The following is a 14497-nucleotide window of genomic DNA, read 5'->3' on the forward strand; positions in this document are numbered from 1 at the left end:
TCCGGCAGGTACGGACACTGGTCTTGCTTCTGAGGGCTTCAGGGCGCCAGGGCAAGGTCAGCAGGGTGGCCTCTGAGCTGTGGAGGCAGAAGGCAGGGTCAGACTGGAGGCCTGTACTGGTCCCAGCCCCACCTGTGGGAGGATCCCCCAGCTGCAGGAGGAGACGGAGGGTGGGGGTGAGGCTTTCCGCAGCAATGCCCCTGTGGGTGGGTGAGGGGCCCTCTGAAGGTAAGCCACGCTGGGGCCAGGACCTGAAACAGCCTCCCGGGGTGAGGATGCCTGGGGTGAAGGTTATCGGGGCACACGGGGTGAGAGGGGTGGGCGAAGGTGAGGACTGGGAGGCAGATGGGGGATCAGGCTGGACCACACTTCCCGTGGGCTTGGCCAAGGCTGGAGGGAGTTGTTTAAGGAGCACTTGGGATCCAGGGAGGACTGGATTCTTTCTTTTCATCACTTTCTCGCTTTCCCTCTTCCTCCTTCTCTCTTCCTTCTCTCCTTCCCTCACTCTGTCCTTTTTACAGCTTTATTGAGGTATAATTAAATACCATAAAACTCACCAGTCACATTTGAGCTTTTAAACCAGTTCATGGGGTTCTGCAACCATCACCGCAATCCAGCTCTAGACCATCCACACCCACGAAAATTCCCTCGTGCCCAACTGCTGTCACTCCCCGGTCCCAGTCTCTTTCCAGGACGGCACTGACCTGCTTTCTGTCTCTGTACACTTGCTTTTCTGGAAATTTCCTATAGACGGCAGGTGCATGGGACAGAGCGTTTCGCATCAGCCTTCCGGGTCTGCGCTTCCCAGCGCTCCGACAGCATCAGCGGCGCTGGGTGTTCCGTTCTAAGGCTGACTGCTCGGCCGCTGGCCTTTTGGATTGTTTCCATTTGGCTGATATGAGCAGAGCGGCCGTGAACTTCCGCGCACGTGAACCTCAGTCCTCATAGGTTCCTGGCACTGGCATTGTCCGGTAAACTTACGCGTAGCTCTGAAAGAACCGCCGGACTGCTTTCCAAAGTGGCCGTGCTGATGTTACGTCGAAGACTGTCTCTTCCATGGCAGGAAAGAGAGGCTGGCGATGCAAGACAGAGGGAGGCCAGAGGCGGAGGATGGGTGGAGGGTAAAGGGGCCTGGCGGGACAGGGGATGGAGCGAGCGGGGATGGGGGTGGGGGTGGGGGTGGGGGGGAGGATCCGGCGGGGGTCTGCAGGCGTAGGTTTGAAGGGGGAGAGAGTTGCTGGCCTTTCGGGAGCAGCACATGCCCGCGCGCTGTGGGGTCCTGTCTCCTCGGCGGCCACGGCCAGGGTCGCTAATACGGGCGGGTGGAGCCCAGCGGTCCGGCCTTCCCGGCAGCAGGGGGCGCGAGGAGCGCCGCCGCCTACACCCCGGCGGTTGCTAGGCTCCCAATCCGTGCAAGGGGAGGTGGGAAGCTGATTGGTGGGGTCTGGGGAGAGTGAGTGTCAGGTGTCGCCGCGAGCTCTCAACGCGTATAGGTCCCGGACGCAGGGGACGGAACAGACAGTTCGCAAACGCTGGGGGCACCGCTCATTGGGCAAGAGCTAGAGGCGTGTCCCAGACTGCGCGGTGATTGGGCGCAGGCCCAGCAGAGGCGGCACCTGCAGGGCGATTGGGCACGGGGACCCAGCTCGAGCAGGGATTGGGCGAGGGGACGCGGCGGCGGCGGCGCGAGATCCGAGGGAGGCCAGGGGCGGGCTGCATGGGTCGGCGGCGGCGCTGCCGGGTGGGCCCGGACGAGGCGACCCGGGCCTTGCCCGAGGCCATCGCCGCGCTGAGTCGGACGCTGCCCGCTGGGCCCAGCCCCGAGACCTTCCGCCGCGCCAAGTTCGACTGTCCGGAAGCGGTGAGGCCCACGGGGCAGGCTGCCGGGCCAGTGGGGCCCCGGGAGGACACAGGGAGGCGGCCCACCCCGCTGACGGCCGCTCTTTGATCCTCGCAGGCTCCCGCGCTCTGGCGGCTGCTCTTCCGCGTGCTCTCGCCGGGACCGCCAGACGGCGCCTCGGCCTCACTCTCTCTGGGTAAGCCCCGTAAAGCCCCGCCCAGCGCGGGCTCTGGCCCCGCCCACCCAGCAAAGCCCTGCCCACCACGCGACCCGCAAGGCCCGCCCCTCCCGTAAAGACCACGCCCACCCGGCTCCTTGGTGAAGGCCCGCCCCTCCCGTAAAAACCATGCTGGCTCGCTGGTAAAGGCCTACCCTGACAGGCATGGTAAAGGCCTGCCCCTGTAGTCCGGCCGGCTGCCCTGTCTCCTGGGTAAGTCCAGCTGCTCCGGTTGTCCTTTCCAAGCGTGGTCTCTGCTCTGAGGTCACACAGCATCCCTTAGGGGTCTGGGCAGTGTCACCTCCAGTGGGTGGCCTCCCTGAGCTGACATCTCCTACTGCAGAGGCCCAGGCCCGCTCGGTGAAGTCAGCGCTGCGCTCCCAGGGCTACCCTAGCCAGGCGCTGGCACAGCTCCCGGACAACGGCTCCCAGGGCAGCCGCCAGCTGCTGCTGGCCCTGGCCTGGCTCCTGGCCCGCGGGCCCCTGCTTGAGCAGCTGCTGGCCCAGAGCCGCGTGCGGCTGGGTGATGAGATGCCTGTGTGCGAGGTAGGTGCGGGGTGAGTGTGACCCGGGCCCAGTCCGGGCCAGCATCCTGGGTGTGGGCGCGGGACCGGTGGGGGTGAACCCTGTCGGGGTTGGCGTGGCCTTCTGGGGTGAGCACGCAGAAGCAGGCCAGAGTGGGGTGCGTGGACACAGGGTCTGTCCCCAGCTCTCCCTGGCATCCCCGAGACCTGGGGCTCTCTCTCCCAGGGGGGCCTCCTCTCTCTTTCCCCTCCCGGGCCTCTGCCTGGGTTGTGGGAACAGGGCCTGACCCTTGCCCCCTCCCTAGTGTGAGGCCCTGGCCAGCCCTGGCCCGCCTGCTCCCGGGATGGGAGAAGCCGGCCACGTGGACATCCGTCACCTGCAGTGGTTGATGGGGAAGCTGCGGTTCCGGTGGCGAAATCTGATGGCCAGTCAGCAGGAGCAGTGTGCCCTCCTGGGCCAGGTAGGACCCTCCTGCATCAGCCCCCCAGGAGCAGTTACTCCTTGTGCTGCAGGGGCCTGTCCTGCATTCCCAGCTCAGGTTGGGTGCTGGCCAGTTAGGCACAGGCCTAGGGTGGCCCGGAGCCTGACCCTAGGGCTGCAGTTTGTCCAGGACGGGGCCCAGAGCAGGTGTGGCTGGGCATCTGTGGGGCAGGGTGCCTGCAGGGTCCACCTTCCTGTCGCCAGAAGTCCCCAGAGGCCTCCTACTCAGCTCCTGAGCCGTGGAGATGAGATGGGCTCTGGGCCCTGTGAGCCCTGCTGCTGGGACCTGAGGTGGGGAGGAGGCGCCCTCTCCCGCCGCATCCTGTGCAGGCTCCCGGGCGGCATGCAGCTCCTGCAGGGCTCCTCAAGGCCCCAACGGCTCAGCTATAGGGGCACAGGTGTCCCCCCCAGACCCCATGCATGGTCTGGGCTGAGAGAGGGCTGGGTGGGTGGCCCAGGGATCCCCCAGTGCAGGGCTCTTTGGTGCTGGCGCCCCCACCCTGCATCTATCTGCCCCTGGCAGAGGGCCTTCGTTCAGCTCGGCTCTCCCGGGCCCCTTCCTTTGTCTCGTCCAGCCTGGGCTCTGGTCCGCTCCTCCTGTGAGGGACCTGCCTCCCAGTTGGCCGCCCTGCCCCTTCAGGCCTCACTCCCTGGGGTGCCCTCCCTGCCTCCCAACCCGGATAGTCTGTGTCCCTGCCATTGGTCTCACCAGACCACAGAGCCTGTCCGGGGGCTGTTTCTTCCACTGCGTGAGCCTGGCACTTGCTGAACTGCAGGGGAAGCCAGGACACCCCACTCTGCTTCTTCTCTTTCTCGTTTTTTTCCTCTTTCTTTTTTTCTGCAGCTGCACCCGCAGCATGTGGAAGTCCCCAGGCCAGGGGTTGAGTCAGAGCTGCTGGCCTGTGCCACAGCCACAGCCACACAAGATCCGAGCCGGATCCTTGACCTACTGAGTGAGGCCAGGGATTGAACCCTCATCCTCATGGACACTAGTCAGGTTCATTACCGCTGAGCCACAACGGGAACTCCCCCACTCCACTTCTGCCGCACCCCAGGAGCTGGTGGGGGTGCCCTCCCTGTGCAGGGACCTCCTGGTGGGCACTGGGGCCTGGGCCAGGCTCCCACACGTGCTGTACTCTCCTGAGCCCGCCCCTCTCTGGATCCCGTGTCCTTTTCTGTACTGTTCTTGCCTAGTGCTGGGGGCGCCTGCCCCTGCTCAGCCTGGGGTCTATGCCACCTGTTTCAGATCCACTTATACACCCGTGGCTGCCACAGCGACCGCAGTCTTGGCCACCTGTCTGTCACTGAAACGGAGCTGCTCAGGGACCCGGAGGGTGGCCGGCAGGTGAGGGCTGGTGGGACCAAGGTGGGAAGGGGTCCGAGGGGATCCCAGGCTGTGGACGAGCTCTGAGCTGCAGGTTCTGGCCACGCTCACCATCTTGCCTGAGTGGGGGACCATCCGGTGGCTGCTGGGTGTGCGCCCGTATCTGGCTACTGTCAGGGCCGGAGGGGGGCACAGGGGTCTGGGCCAGGTTGGCAGCCAGTGAAGGGTTAAGGAAGACCACTCAAGGGTCTGAGCTGATGGTGCTGGCCCCTGAGTCCGTGCGAGTGTCACTTGGTGGTGGCGGGGCTGCCTCCACTCTGCTGACCTTCTCGGGGGCCTTCCATCCTCCCTGTCCCTTCCCTCGGGCTAGCATGGCTGGGGGACCCTGGGACAGGCCGAGGGCTGGCCATACGTGAGGGTCAGGCTGGCAGTGGCCTGTCCAGAGGCACTTGGCTGGGCAGGAGGGCTGAGGCTCAGGACTGGTGTGTGGCCCTTGCTACCAGGCCCAGCAGATCCTGGCTGCTGAGCCGCGTGCTTCTAGGGGGTCTGCCTCTCCACTGCCAGGTCAGGACGGCTCCCTGGGGAGGCCTGCTGGGTCTGGGTTCCTGGCTGATGCCTGGCTGTCCCGCCTGGGCAGGACTGCGCTTGGCTGTGTGGGTGCTGAGGCAGCATCCAGGTGTCCTGAGATGGCCCTTGGCTCAGTCCCCTTTTAGGGGTGACTCAGCGAGGCCCAGCCTTCCTGCCCCGATCCCCCTGGGCTGGAGTGGGGCAGAAGCCATGCCAGCTCCAGCCTGGTGCTGCCTGGGACCCTAGCCTCTGTGGTGAGGGCTTGGGCTCAGGAAGGTGCTGCTTCTCCTGCTCTCGGGGCTGGTGAGCCTTGGTGCCCCAGGGCTGAACGTGGTGTGGCCGGGTGGATGGGGCCATGGTTGGCTTCCTTCCAAGGTTCTGGATGGGGAGCTTGTGGCAGCCTGGAGCAGCCTACCGGAGGGGCCTGCACTCTTGGGAAGGGTCCCAGAAGCTTCTGGAATGATGTCTGGTTGCCACGTGAGCGGCCAGGCGTGCCGTGGAGTGGCTGGGCTACTAGCTGGGCTTGCAGCCTTCTTCCTACCTCTTGGGTCTCCTCCCTGCCCCGTCCCAGGGTAGTGAGGGCTGGGGGTGGAGGGCTGTATGGGAGGCTCCAGACGGAGGACCGGGCCCACGGCTGCCGTTGGTGCAGGGGCTCGGGAGGGAGGCGGGCACCCTCTGGGACTATTCTTTCTTTTTTTTTTTCTTTTGCCTTTTTTCTTTTTAGGGCCGCGCCCGTGGCATATGGAGGTTTCAGGCTAGGGGTCCAATGGGAGCTGTAGCCACCAGCTTATACTACAGCTGCAGCCACGCAGGAGCCAAGCCTCGTCTGCAACCTATACCACAGCTCACGGCAACGCCGGATCCTTAACCCACTGAGCGAGGCCAGGGATCGAACCCACAACCTCATGGTTCCTAGTCGGATTCTTTAAGCATTGCGCCATGACGGGAACTCCTGGGACAGTTCTTAGGAACCCAGTAAGCTGCTCTTCTCCCTGGCCAGTGTATGAGTGTGTGTACGTGTGTGTACGTCTATGTGAGTGTGTCTCTGTGTGTGAGCACATGTCTGTGTGCGTCTCTGTGTGCATGTGTCCGTGTGTGTGTGTGTGTCTGGACATGTCTGTGTGTGTGTGCGCGCATGTCTGTGTGTGTCTGTGTGCGTGTCTGTGTGTGTGTGCACATGTCTGTGTGCATCTGTGTGTGTGTGTGTCTGTGTGTCTTTGTGCGCGTGTCTGTGTGTCTGCGTGGGTGAAGGGTCCGAGGTGGGGCCGGCGGCTGTGTGGCGCTTCCTGCCCGCGCGAGGGCAGCCAGGCTCTCTCCTCCCTCTGTGCCCTGGCCTGTCTCCCATCACCTCCGAGCTGGGCGCCTGCGGTTACAGGGTTACCGGGACGGTCCCCAGAACCCAGGAAGCTTCCCCCGTCGGAGGCCTCCCCACGCGCCCTAACACCCTGGGAACAGCCCTCCGTCAGGGCAGGACGTGGGCTGGAGGGCCCGTGTGAGGGGGCACCTGGACTCGGCCCCTGACCCTGGGGGCTCATGGTTGGGGTGGATGTGGGGGTCACGGGTGTGCTCAGAGGCCTGGCCTGGCCTGGCTGTACTGGGAGGGGAGGCTGCCCTGCCCTGTGGGGAGATGGCTGGGCCAGCGGTTGGGCCGAGTGGGCTGAGGGGACTGAGATACTGGGGCCTGAGGCCAGAGAGTGGTGGACGTGGTGGGCTGGGTCTCGGTGCGGGAGCGCCTAGCCCTGTGGGGTGGTGGATGGGTTTTTTGGTTTTGTTTTTTTGTCTTTTTAGGGCCGCACCTGTGGCACATGGAGCTTCCCAGGCTAGGGATGGAATCGGAGCTGCAGCTGCCAGCCGGCACCACAGCCACAGCCACGCTGGATCCAAGCCGAGTCTGTGGCCTACACCACAGCTCCCGGCAGTATCAGATCCTTAACCCACTGAGCGAGGCCGGGGATTGAACCTGTGTCCTCATGGATGCTTCGTTAACCGCTGAGCCACGTCAGGAACTCCCTGGTTGATGGTTTGTGTTGCAGTTGCTGCGGAGGCTGGAGAGCGAGAACGCACGTCTGGAGGCCGCCCTGGAGTGGCGGCGCCGGGAGCAGGTCTTCTGGCAGTGGATGGTCAGGAAGCCGTGCCACTCGCCTGACCACGGTGGCCCTGGGCTGGTGTGGGGGGGTCTTTCCATTTTCCAGACAGGGGGAAGCCCCTGACGTTGGTTTGCACCCAGACCTGCCGCTTTTGAGCACGGGGCTCTTTCCAGACGTCTGTCTGTCCACTCGCCACCCTTCCCAGCCCCTGGGGGGAGGTCTCAGACTTCCCAGGGGCCTCAGCCTGCTGCCAGTCTGGCCACTGTGCCTCTCTGGCCGGGCCTGCTGGGTGCCGCTGGCTGTCCAGCTCCCTCTGTGCCCCTGGGTGGGAACTGACCCCTAGGCCTCTGTCCCTGCCCCCAGGGAGCCGGGCCTGTGGTGAGGCCTGTGCCTGCCACCTGCCCTCTCACGTCAGTCTCTCTCTGCAGGACACGGTCCTGGGTGCCTCACAGCCCACGTTTCTGCCCAGGAGCCCCGAGCCAGGGGCTCGAGAGTTGGAGCCGGTGGCACGGGAGCTGCAGGCTCTGTGGGAGCAGCTGCAGGAAGCCGTGGAGGCCCGGCGGGCGGCCTGGGAGGCCAGGGTGAGGCCTTGGGGTGCTGGCCCGGGGTGCTCTGGACTTGGAGTTCCACCATGGGGTTTGCACTGTTTAATCTGGAAGCCAGAGGGTGCGGGTGAGGCGCCCCCACTGCCCCACCCCAGCCACCCCGTCGGAGGTCCGAGCCTTCTCCGACGGCAGTTTTGCTGTTGTCCCCCCCTGCTTCCGCCCACGCCCTGTGATCTATTTAACCTGCTGGTGGCCTTGTGGGCCCCCCAGCCCCGCCCAGGCGCCCCCCCGCCTCCCCACCAGCAGGGCCGGGTGAGCACCTGGCTTTGTGGCTCTGATCAGCGCTGCTCTGTGTCCTTTTTCTGAAGCATCCTCAATTGCAGGTGAGGTTTCCCCTTCACGGCCTTGTGCGCCCCTAGAGAGCGGGGTGTCTCCCGGGGGCCTGTAGCTGAGACTCGTTCCGGCTGTGGTGGCTGTGTCCCCTCTGACCGGGCTGAGTGGAGCCCCTCCTGTCAGGGCAGGGAGCTGGAACTCCGCTGGCTCTTGCAGGCTGTGTCTCACGCGAAGTGAGGCTGCTGCTTGTCGGGGCTCAGTGCTCTTGGCACGTCCTTGCCGGGGTCCTTTATGGCAGCGCCTGCTGCGGGGTCGGGATCAGGGTCAAGGCCATTTCCTGGGGACACTGAGGGCACAGCCTCTCCTCACTTCCAGCTGCCTGCAGGCTCTAGCATGGGGCCTGCCCTGAGGGCCAGAGGTGTCCTCGCCAGGCGGTGCCCTTGGTCCAGCGCCCCCTCAGCCTGGCATCCCCTGGGTCCGGCCCTCCCCAGGCAGTGGGAAGGTGGGAGGCTGGCCCTGACCCCGCCTGGAGCGGTGGGTGGGGTTGGGTGCCCTGCGGGTCTGCACTCTGGGCTCTAAGCCGCCCTGCGGGAGCCGGTGAGCGGGCTGTGCGGTACAGTCGGGCCTTGTCCCCAGCCCGCAGCTTCTGGCCTCGGGCTCAGAGGCTTGGTGAGGCCGATACAGAGCCTGGGGTGGGTCTGTGAGCTGGAGCTGGGGTGGTGGGACCCGGGCCCCAGCCCTTCTTGGGGCGCTAGAAAGGGCTACAGGGCGTAGCGAGAGCCCAGTGTCCGCTGGGACCGGTCCCCTTGGCTCACCCGCCGTCGTCTTCCGCAGGTTGGAGACCGCGGGCCAGCGTGGAGTGCTGCGAGGCGGGCCCTGGACGAGGTGGTGGGACAGGACCTGGCTGCTCTACAGCGGGCTTGGGAGCCAGGCGGGGGCCTGACCCAGCCCCACGGGCCCCGCCGGTTGGTGAGGACGGAGGCCGGGGCGCCTGGGGGCCCGGGCCTGCGGGCCCCTGAGGTGATCGAGGCACTAAGGACCCAGGAGGCCCACTTGGAGGTGGTGCTGCGCCAGCTGCAGGGCCACTGTCGGCAGGAGCTGGCCAGGCTGGCGAGAGCCCTGCCCGGCCTCATCTGGATCCCGCCACCTGGACGCTGAGGGCAGCCGACTGCAGGCTGCGTGGCCTCGGCCTACACGGACGGACACACAGCCCGAGGTGCCCTCACTCTGAGCCCTCGGGCTTCCCCCACTTTGGGCGGAGCCAGCACGGGCTCTGCCACCGAGGAGCTCTTGGCAGGCTCACTGCGGTGGCCGTGGGCGTTCAGGATCCAGAGAGGCCCCAGAAGTAGATGTCCCTCTGCCACCCTGCCAGCTCTCTGCTCTGGGAGGGGCTGCTCCCCTCAGGCCCAGGGGAGGGGCCCCGGGGCAGCGCAGGCTCACTGGGCCAGGTGGGGGCTGCCTGCGGCTGGAGGGTCTGGCAGGGCCAGCAGCGCAGGGTGGGCATCAGGGCCCTGGGGCAGGAGATGGCTTGGCTGTAACCTTGAACTCACCCTGGGCCAGCCCTGTGCCTGCAGAGTGTGTGTGTGTGGTTTGTGGTGTGCGTATGGTGTGTGTGTGGGGGGGCAGGGGTGCTAGATGGGAGTCTGGGGGAGGAGGAGGGGACGCTGCTTCTGGTGGGGGAGGGGCGGCCCCCAGGGACAGAGAGGCTTTGTTCCTTCGGCTCAGGGAGTTGCGCTCTGCGTTGACAAAGAGTGGACTGTGTCTGTGTGTGTGTGTGTGCCCGCCCGGAACAGGCTCCGTCCCCCCAGGAGTCCCCGCACAGCAGGCACAGGGCTCAGCTCTGCCTCCTGCCAGGCGCTCTTCACAGGGCCCACCCTGCGGCTGCGGAGCCCCCAGAGCCCCCCACGGCCGGCTCAGGCCCGAGGTCCAGCCCCGGGGCCCCCAGGGCCCTCTCTCCTTGGCTTTTCCCATCCTCCTGAGGGGTGCGCGGCTCCCCGCCCTGGCACCAGCTCCTCTGGGCCTCCTTTGTCCTAGGGCACAGCTGTGGCCCCTCTGAGCTGCTGGCCTCCGGAGTGCTCCCTTTGAGGAGTGCTTCCCTGACTCCGTTGCCCAGAGGGACCCTGCTGGCCCCAGTTGGCGGCCGGGGCACGCTGGACCGGGCCCTCCACCTGCCTGACTCCTGCCGGCCGGGACCCTTGTCTGGAAACAGGCCCTGTCTGCCTTCTGTGGGCTCCGTGCGCCTGGGGTGGCTCTGGGGACTTGCGCTCCCGGAGCTCCATGTCGTGGGCCTGCCGCTTCTCAGACTGGCCTGTAGATTCAATACACAGTTGCAGTCAAAGCCCCAAGTGCATTCGTCTGTGGGCCTCGGGTGGTGATTGGGGCGTACGAGGTGCACCAGCCTGAGAGGCCAAGACCTTGGGGAGCAGAGCTGCCCATGGTGGCCAGGCCAGCAGGGCAGGAGCAGGTGGGGCCCTGAGTTTGGCGCCTACTGTTGCCGCGATAGGCCAGCACTTGCACGCTGGCTCACAGTGGCGCCGTCCTGTGATCTGAGGTCTGACAGCCTGACCAGGCTGTGGTTGGGGGAGGGCCGGCAGGAGGCCCAGGGAGGGCCCTTCTGGACCTTGGGCTTCACAGGCTGCTGTCTCCTGCCTCCACCTCTCTACGCCCTGCCCCACCCCTGCTCAGCCACCTCAGTCCCCTTTTGCATGTGACACACAGGTTCACCCTCCTGACAAGGGCGGAGACCCTGCCCACCACCTCCAGACCCAGGGAGACCCAGGGTGCAGGACAGGGCAGGCCCACGTGCATGCTGCAGCCTGACCGGGGCAGCAGGGGCAGCGAGGCTGCTTGGCCCGAGCACCTGTCTGCCTGGGGACAGCACCTCGGGACCGTGGGCTCCCCTCTGGGACGCAGAGACGCGGGCCTGCAGAAGGTGGGGTGTTCCACTCCACTCTGGCTTCCTAAGAGCTCCCCAAGTCGGATCTGCCAAGAAATGGTAGAGACGAGAGGACCAGCCAGGGTGGGAGGGTTCATTTGCTACATCTGAGACCTGCGGGGTGTCAGGAAAAGCGGGGACAAGCGAGCAGATCCCCGGGGCAGGTGCAAGGAGAGGGACCCATCAGGGAAGTCAGTTACCGCCTTCTCTGTCAGGGGCCGAGCAGCAGCGGGCGCACCAGAACCCAAGGCTGGCAGGGGCGAGGGTGGATTCTAGCCTCTGCGGAGCCCCTGGGTGTGGCCGGCGGGAGGCCCTGCTGTGGCTAAAGAGTGGGTGAGGGACCCTGTGAAAGGGACGCGGGCTCGCCCCTGGGATCCGGAGTTACACATTTAGTCTCTGGACACACACGTGTGTCAGAAGATGGCACACAGCCCCAGCGGGCAGGGCGGGGCCGTGCCCTCAGGACAGGGAGGATGTGCAGCCTGGGTCTGCTGTGGTTCACGCTCCACCTGTTCTGTGAGCGTGTGAACGAGAGTCGGGAACAGAGGCCGGGTCCGTGCGCCCTCCCGCGCCTGCCCGCTCTGCTGTCTCCTGTGCCCCTCCTCCCACTTCGGCTCCTTTGGGTGCCTGACCTCCCTGCCCACTGTCCAGCCTCCCTCTCCCTTGTCCTTGTTTGCGCTGGGTGACTGGCTTGGCCTTGGCTTTGGCGGGGGGTGGCCCCCCAGCCTGCACCTCTGAATGGACGCCTGAGGGGTGTCGCCAGTGTCTTGCTCAAGTCCAGCTTTGGGTGAGAGGATCATTTCTCAGCGGCATTTAGGAGCAGGTCCTGTTGGTGGGGTACGGTGGTGACCTTCGTCCGCAGCCCCCTCCACCCGTGTCCCCGCTGGTGGGCGCGGCTGGCGGCCCGGCGGTCTCAGGTGCTGAGGGCGCCCGGCCGCAGTCTCCTCTTCCTGACCAAGCTGGTCTGAGCCTTCACTGGTCCATCAGTGGGGACTCACAAGGTGTCTGATGTATGCCAGCCGCAGGGCTTCGGAAGGGTGTCTGGGGCGAGCAAACGCCATAAGCCAAAGGCACGCAAGGGCAGGTGGCCGTGGCGGCCCGGGGGTTGGTCAGAGGAGGCCTGGCTGGAGGAGGGAGGGAAAGCTGGGGGCAGGCCTGGAGGGGGAGGAGAGGAAGGTCCAGGCGGAGGGGGCTGCATGGGGTTGTGGGCCTGGGAGGGGAAGGGGCTGCAGGCTCTCTGGCCCCCCTCCCCACCAGGATTTCGGAGCTTCCGGGTGGGGTGGGGGCACCGTCTCCATTCGGGAAAGCCCCTCTGCCCCCAGAGCAGGACGGGTAGGGGGCTCCTGGGATTCAGGTGGAGGGCGTGTGCGGGGCCTGGTGGGCTCTGCTGACGGGGCCTGGGGTCTGCTGCTCTTGCTGAGGGCTTGTGAGCTGGCAGCCCCTCTTTTAGGCGCTTCCTTCTGGTCTGCTTGTAGTCTTTATTTACAGACAGTTCCCACGGCTTTGTCATTTCCCTTTTAGGGACACTTTTTTTAAAAGTTGTAAAAAACACATAATGTTAAATTTGCCATCCTAACCGTTTTTGTTTTTGTTTTTTTTTGTTTTTTGGCTGCATCCGCAGCATCTGGAGGTTCCTGGGCCAAGACTGAACTTGAGCCGCTGCAGTGACAATGCTGGGTCCTTACTCCCTAGGCCAGCGAGGGCTCCACTGCCCCCTTAGCCATTTCTGTGTTTTTCCTTTTTCGGCCACCCCGCCGCATGTGGAATTCCCGACACAGGCGTGGCCACCCTGGGCCCTTAGCCCACCGAGCTGGGCCGGGGATTGAACCCGCCTCCTGGTGCGAGGGAGATGCCGCCGGTCCCGCTGTGCCGCAGCGGAGCTCCTCATCTTAACCTTGACTTTATGGCCCAGCGGTGCCAGGCACATTCACGCTGCTGTGCTGCGGACCCACCAGAACTTCTCACGTGTTGCAGCAGAGAAGCTCTGTCGCCGTGAAACAGCGGTCATCCCCCTCCCCAGTTCCCAGCCCCTCCCATCCTACTTGCGGTCTGTTGCTACGACACGTCTGGGGCCTCCAGGGGCCTTGGGGTGAGGGGGGATCGGACAGGATTTGTCCTTCCGTGGCTGCATAAAGTCCTGGAGGCTCATCCATGTTGCTGTGGCCGCCGCCGGGGTCAGGAGACCCCGCCTTTTTTTTTTTTTTTTTTGTCTTTTTTTGCTATTTCTTGGGCCGCTCCCACGGCATATGGAGGTTCCCAGGCTAGGGGTCGAATCGGAGCTGTACCCACCGGCCTACACCAGAGCCACAGCAACGTGGGATCCGAGCCGCGTCTGCAACCTACACCACAGCTCATGGCAACACCGGATCGTTAACCCACTGAGCAAGGGCAGGGACCGAACCCGCCACCTCATGGTTCCTCGTTGGATTCGTTAACCACTGCGCCACGACGGGAACTCCGGCCCCACTTTTTTAAGGCCGAGTAACGATTCTGTTTCTGGACAGACCTCAGTAGCCTCACCCCCTCATGCTTCAGTGGACACTCGGCTCGCTTCCAGCTCTTGGCCGTCTCCAGTGATGCTGCTGTGAGCGTGGGTTGCAAATAGTCCTCTTTGTGCGGGGGAGGCCTCGCCTGTGGCACGTTCCCAGCCAGGGATCAAGCCTGGGTCACAGCAGCGACCTGGCCACTGCGGTGACAACGTCGGACCCTCAACCCGCTGCGCCACGAAAGAATTGCATATTCCTCTTTTTAGTTTGGTTTGTGAGACCTCCGGGTTGCCAAGAGTCAGGTGTGCAGCCCCCAGAGACCCTGGAAGCCAAGCCAAGGGCAGGGACCTGACGAGGCCCCGGGCTCGTCTCCCTCGGGAAGGAAGGGAGCGGTGACATCGCCCCCCTAGTCACTGCTCAGGTCCGATCGCAGCTGGATTGCCCTGGCTCAGAGGTTCCTGCATTCTCCCACGTCACGATGCTCCGAAGGCCTCGGGAATTCCTGCATACCCCTCCTCGGTCAAAAGAAATACCTAATACCTCTGTTTATTGAGGCCAAAGAACTGAATAAATATGTAGGTACTAACAACTTAGTAGCAGTTTAGAAAACAAACCAATAGCAGAGAATTGGAAACACCCCTTGGAGCTCCTGCTGTGGCGCAGTGGGACCAGCAGCGTTTCGGAAGCCCTGAGAGGCAGATCCAGCATCCGGCTGGCAGGGTGGGTTAAGGATCCAGCGTTACCAAAGCTTCAGCAGAGGGTGCAGCTGTGATCACTATGCTGCAGGGTGGCCAAAAAAGAAAGAAAACCAAACAAAAAACAGAAGTGGATGTTGAATGTGGTCATGGAGAAGCTGCCGTGTTCCCAAACGGTCAAAGACAAGTGTTATTTAAAAAGAAAAAAAGAGGAGTTACTGTCATGGCGCAGTGGAAACAAATCCGACGAGGAATCCTAAGGTTGCAGGTTTGATCCCTGGCCTTGCCCAGTGGGTTAAGGATCTGGTGTTGCTGTGAGTGTGGTGTAGGCTGTAGCTCTGATTTGACCCCTAGCCTGGGAACTTGAATATGCCACAGGTGCGGCCCTAAAAAGTAAAGAAAAAAAAGAAAGAAAAAAACCCTTAATTCCTTTTTTTTTTTTTTTTTTTTTTTTTTTGCTGGA

At 64.2% G+C, this 14497-nt stretch overlaps 1 protein-coding gene across 6 annotated transcripts; it reads left to right on the forward strand.

The window, feature by feature from the left end:
• The first annotated feature begins 70 nt into the window (after window positions 1-70).
• CUNH14orf80 (chromosome unknown C14orf80 homolog) lies at window positions 71-10256 on the forward strand. Of its 6 annotated transcripts, none has more exons than XM_021081647.1 (9): window positions 71-1121; window positions 1958-2036; window positions 2401-2603; window positions 2887-3042; window positions 4309-4407; window positions 6987-7073; window positions 7469-7621; window positions 7954-7968; window positions 8753-10256. In XM_021081647.1, the coding sequence occupies exons 1-9, from the start codon at window positions 1080-1082 to the stop codon at window positions 9074-9076; spliced, it is 1158 nt and encodes a 385-aa protein (XP_020937306.1). In that variant the 5' UTR covers window positions 71-1079; the 3' UTR covers window positions 9077-10256. The 6 variants fall into 6 exon arrangements, with proteins under 6 accessions (XP_020937306.1, XP_020937305.1, XP_020937303.1 ...); XM_021081644.1 differs by lacking the exon at window positions 71-1121 and adding an exon at window positions 1338-1861 and having other exon boundaries at window positions 6987-7055; XM_021081642.1 differs by lacking the exon at window positions 71-1121 and adding an exon at window positions 1339-1861.
• The last annotated feature ends 4241 nt before the right edge of the window (window positions 10257-14497 follow it).

Source organism: Sus scrofa, unplaced genomic scaffold, assembly GCF_000003025.6.
Source record: "Sus scrofa isolate TJ Tabasco breed Duroc unplaced genomic scaffold, Sscrofa11.1 Contig1914, whole genome shotgun sequence".
In the NCBI taxonomy this organism is placed as follows: Eukaryota; Metazoa; Chordata; class Mammalia; order Artiodactyla; family Suidae; genus Sus; species Sus scrofa.

What these genes read in the sequence shown, in the direction of transcription:
- CUNH14orf80 (XM_021081642.1), top strand. Translation starts at nt 1,718, where the DNA reads ATGGGTCGGCGGCGGCGCTGCCGGGTGGGCCCGGACGAGGCGACCCGG. An exon ending in AGTGTGCCCTCCTGGGCCAG is followed by an intron (nt 3,043 to 4,308) that starts GTAGGACCCTCC and finishes CACCTGTTTCAG; the next exon opens with ATCCACTTATACACCCGTGG. An exon ending in ACCCGGAGGGTGGCCGGCAG is followed by an intron (nt 4,408 to 6,986) that starts GTGAGGGCTGGT and finishes TTTGTGTTGCAG; the next exon opens with TTGCTGCGGAGGCTGGAGAG.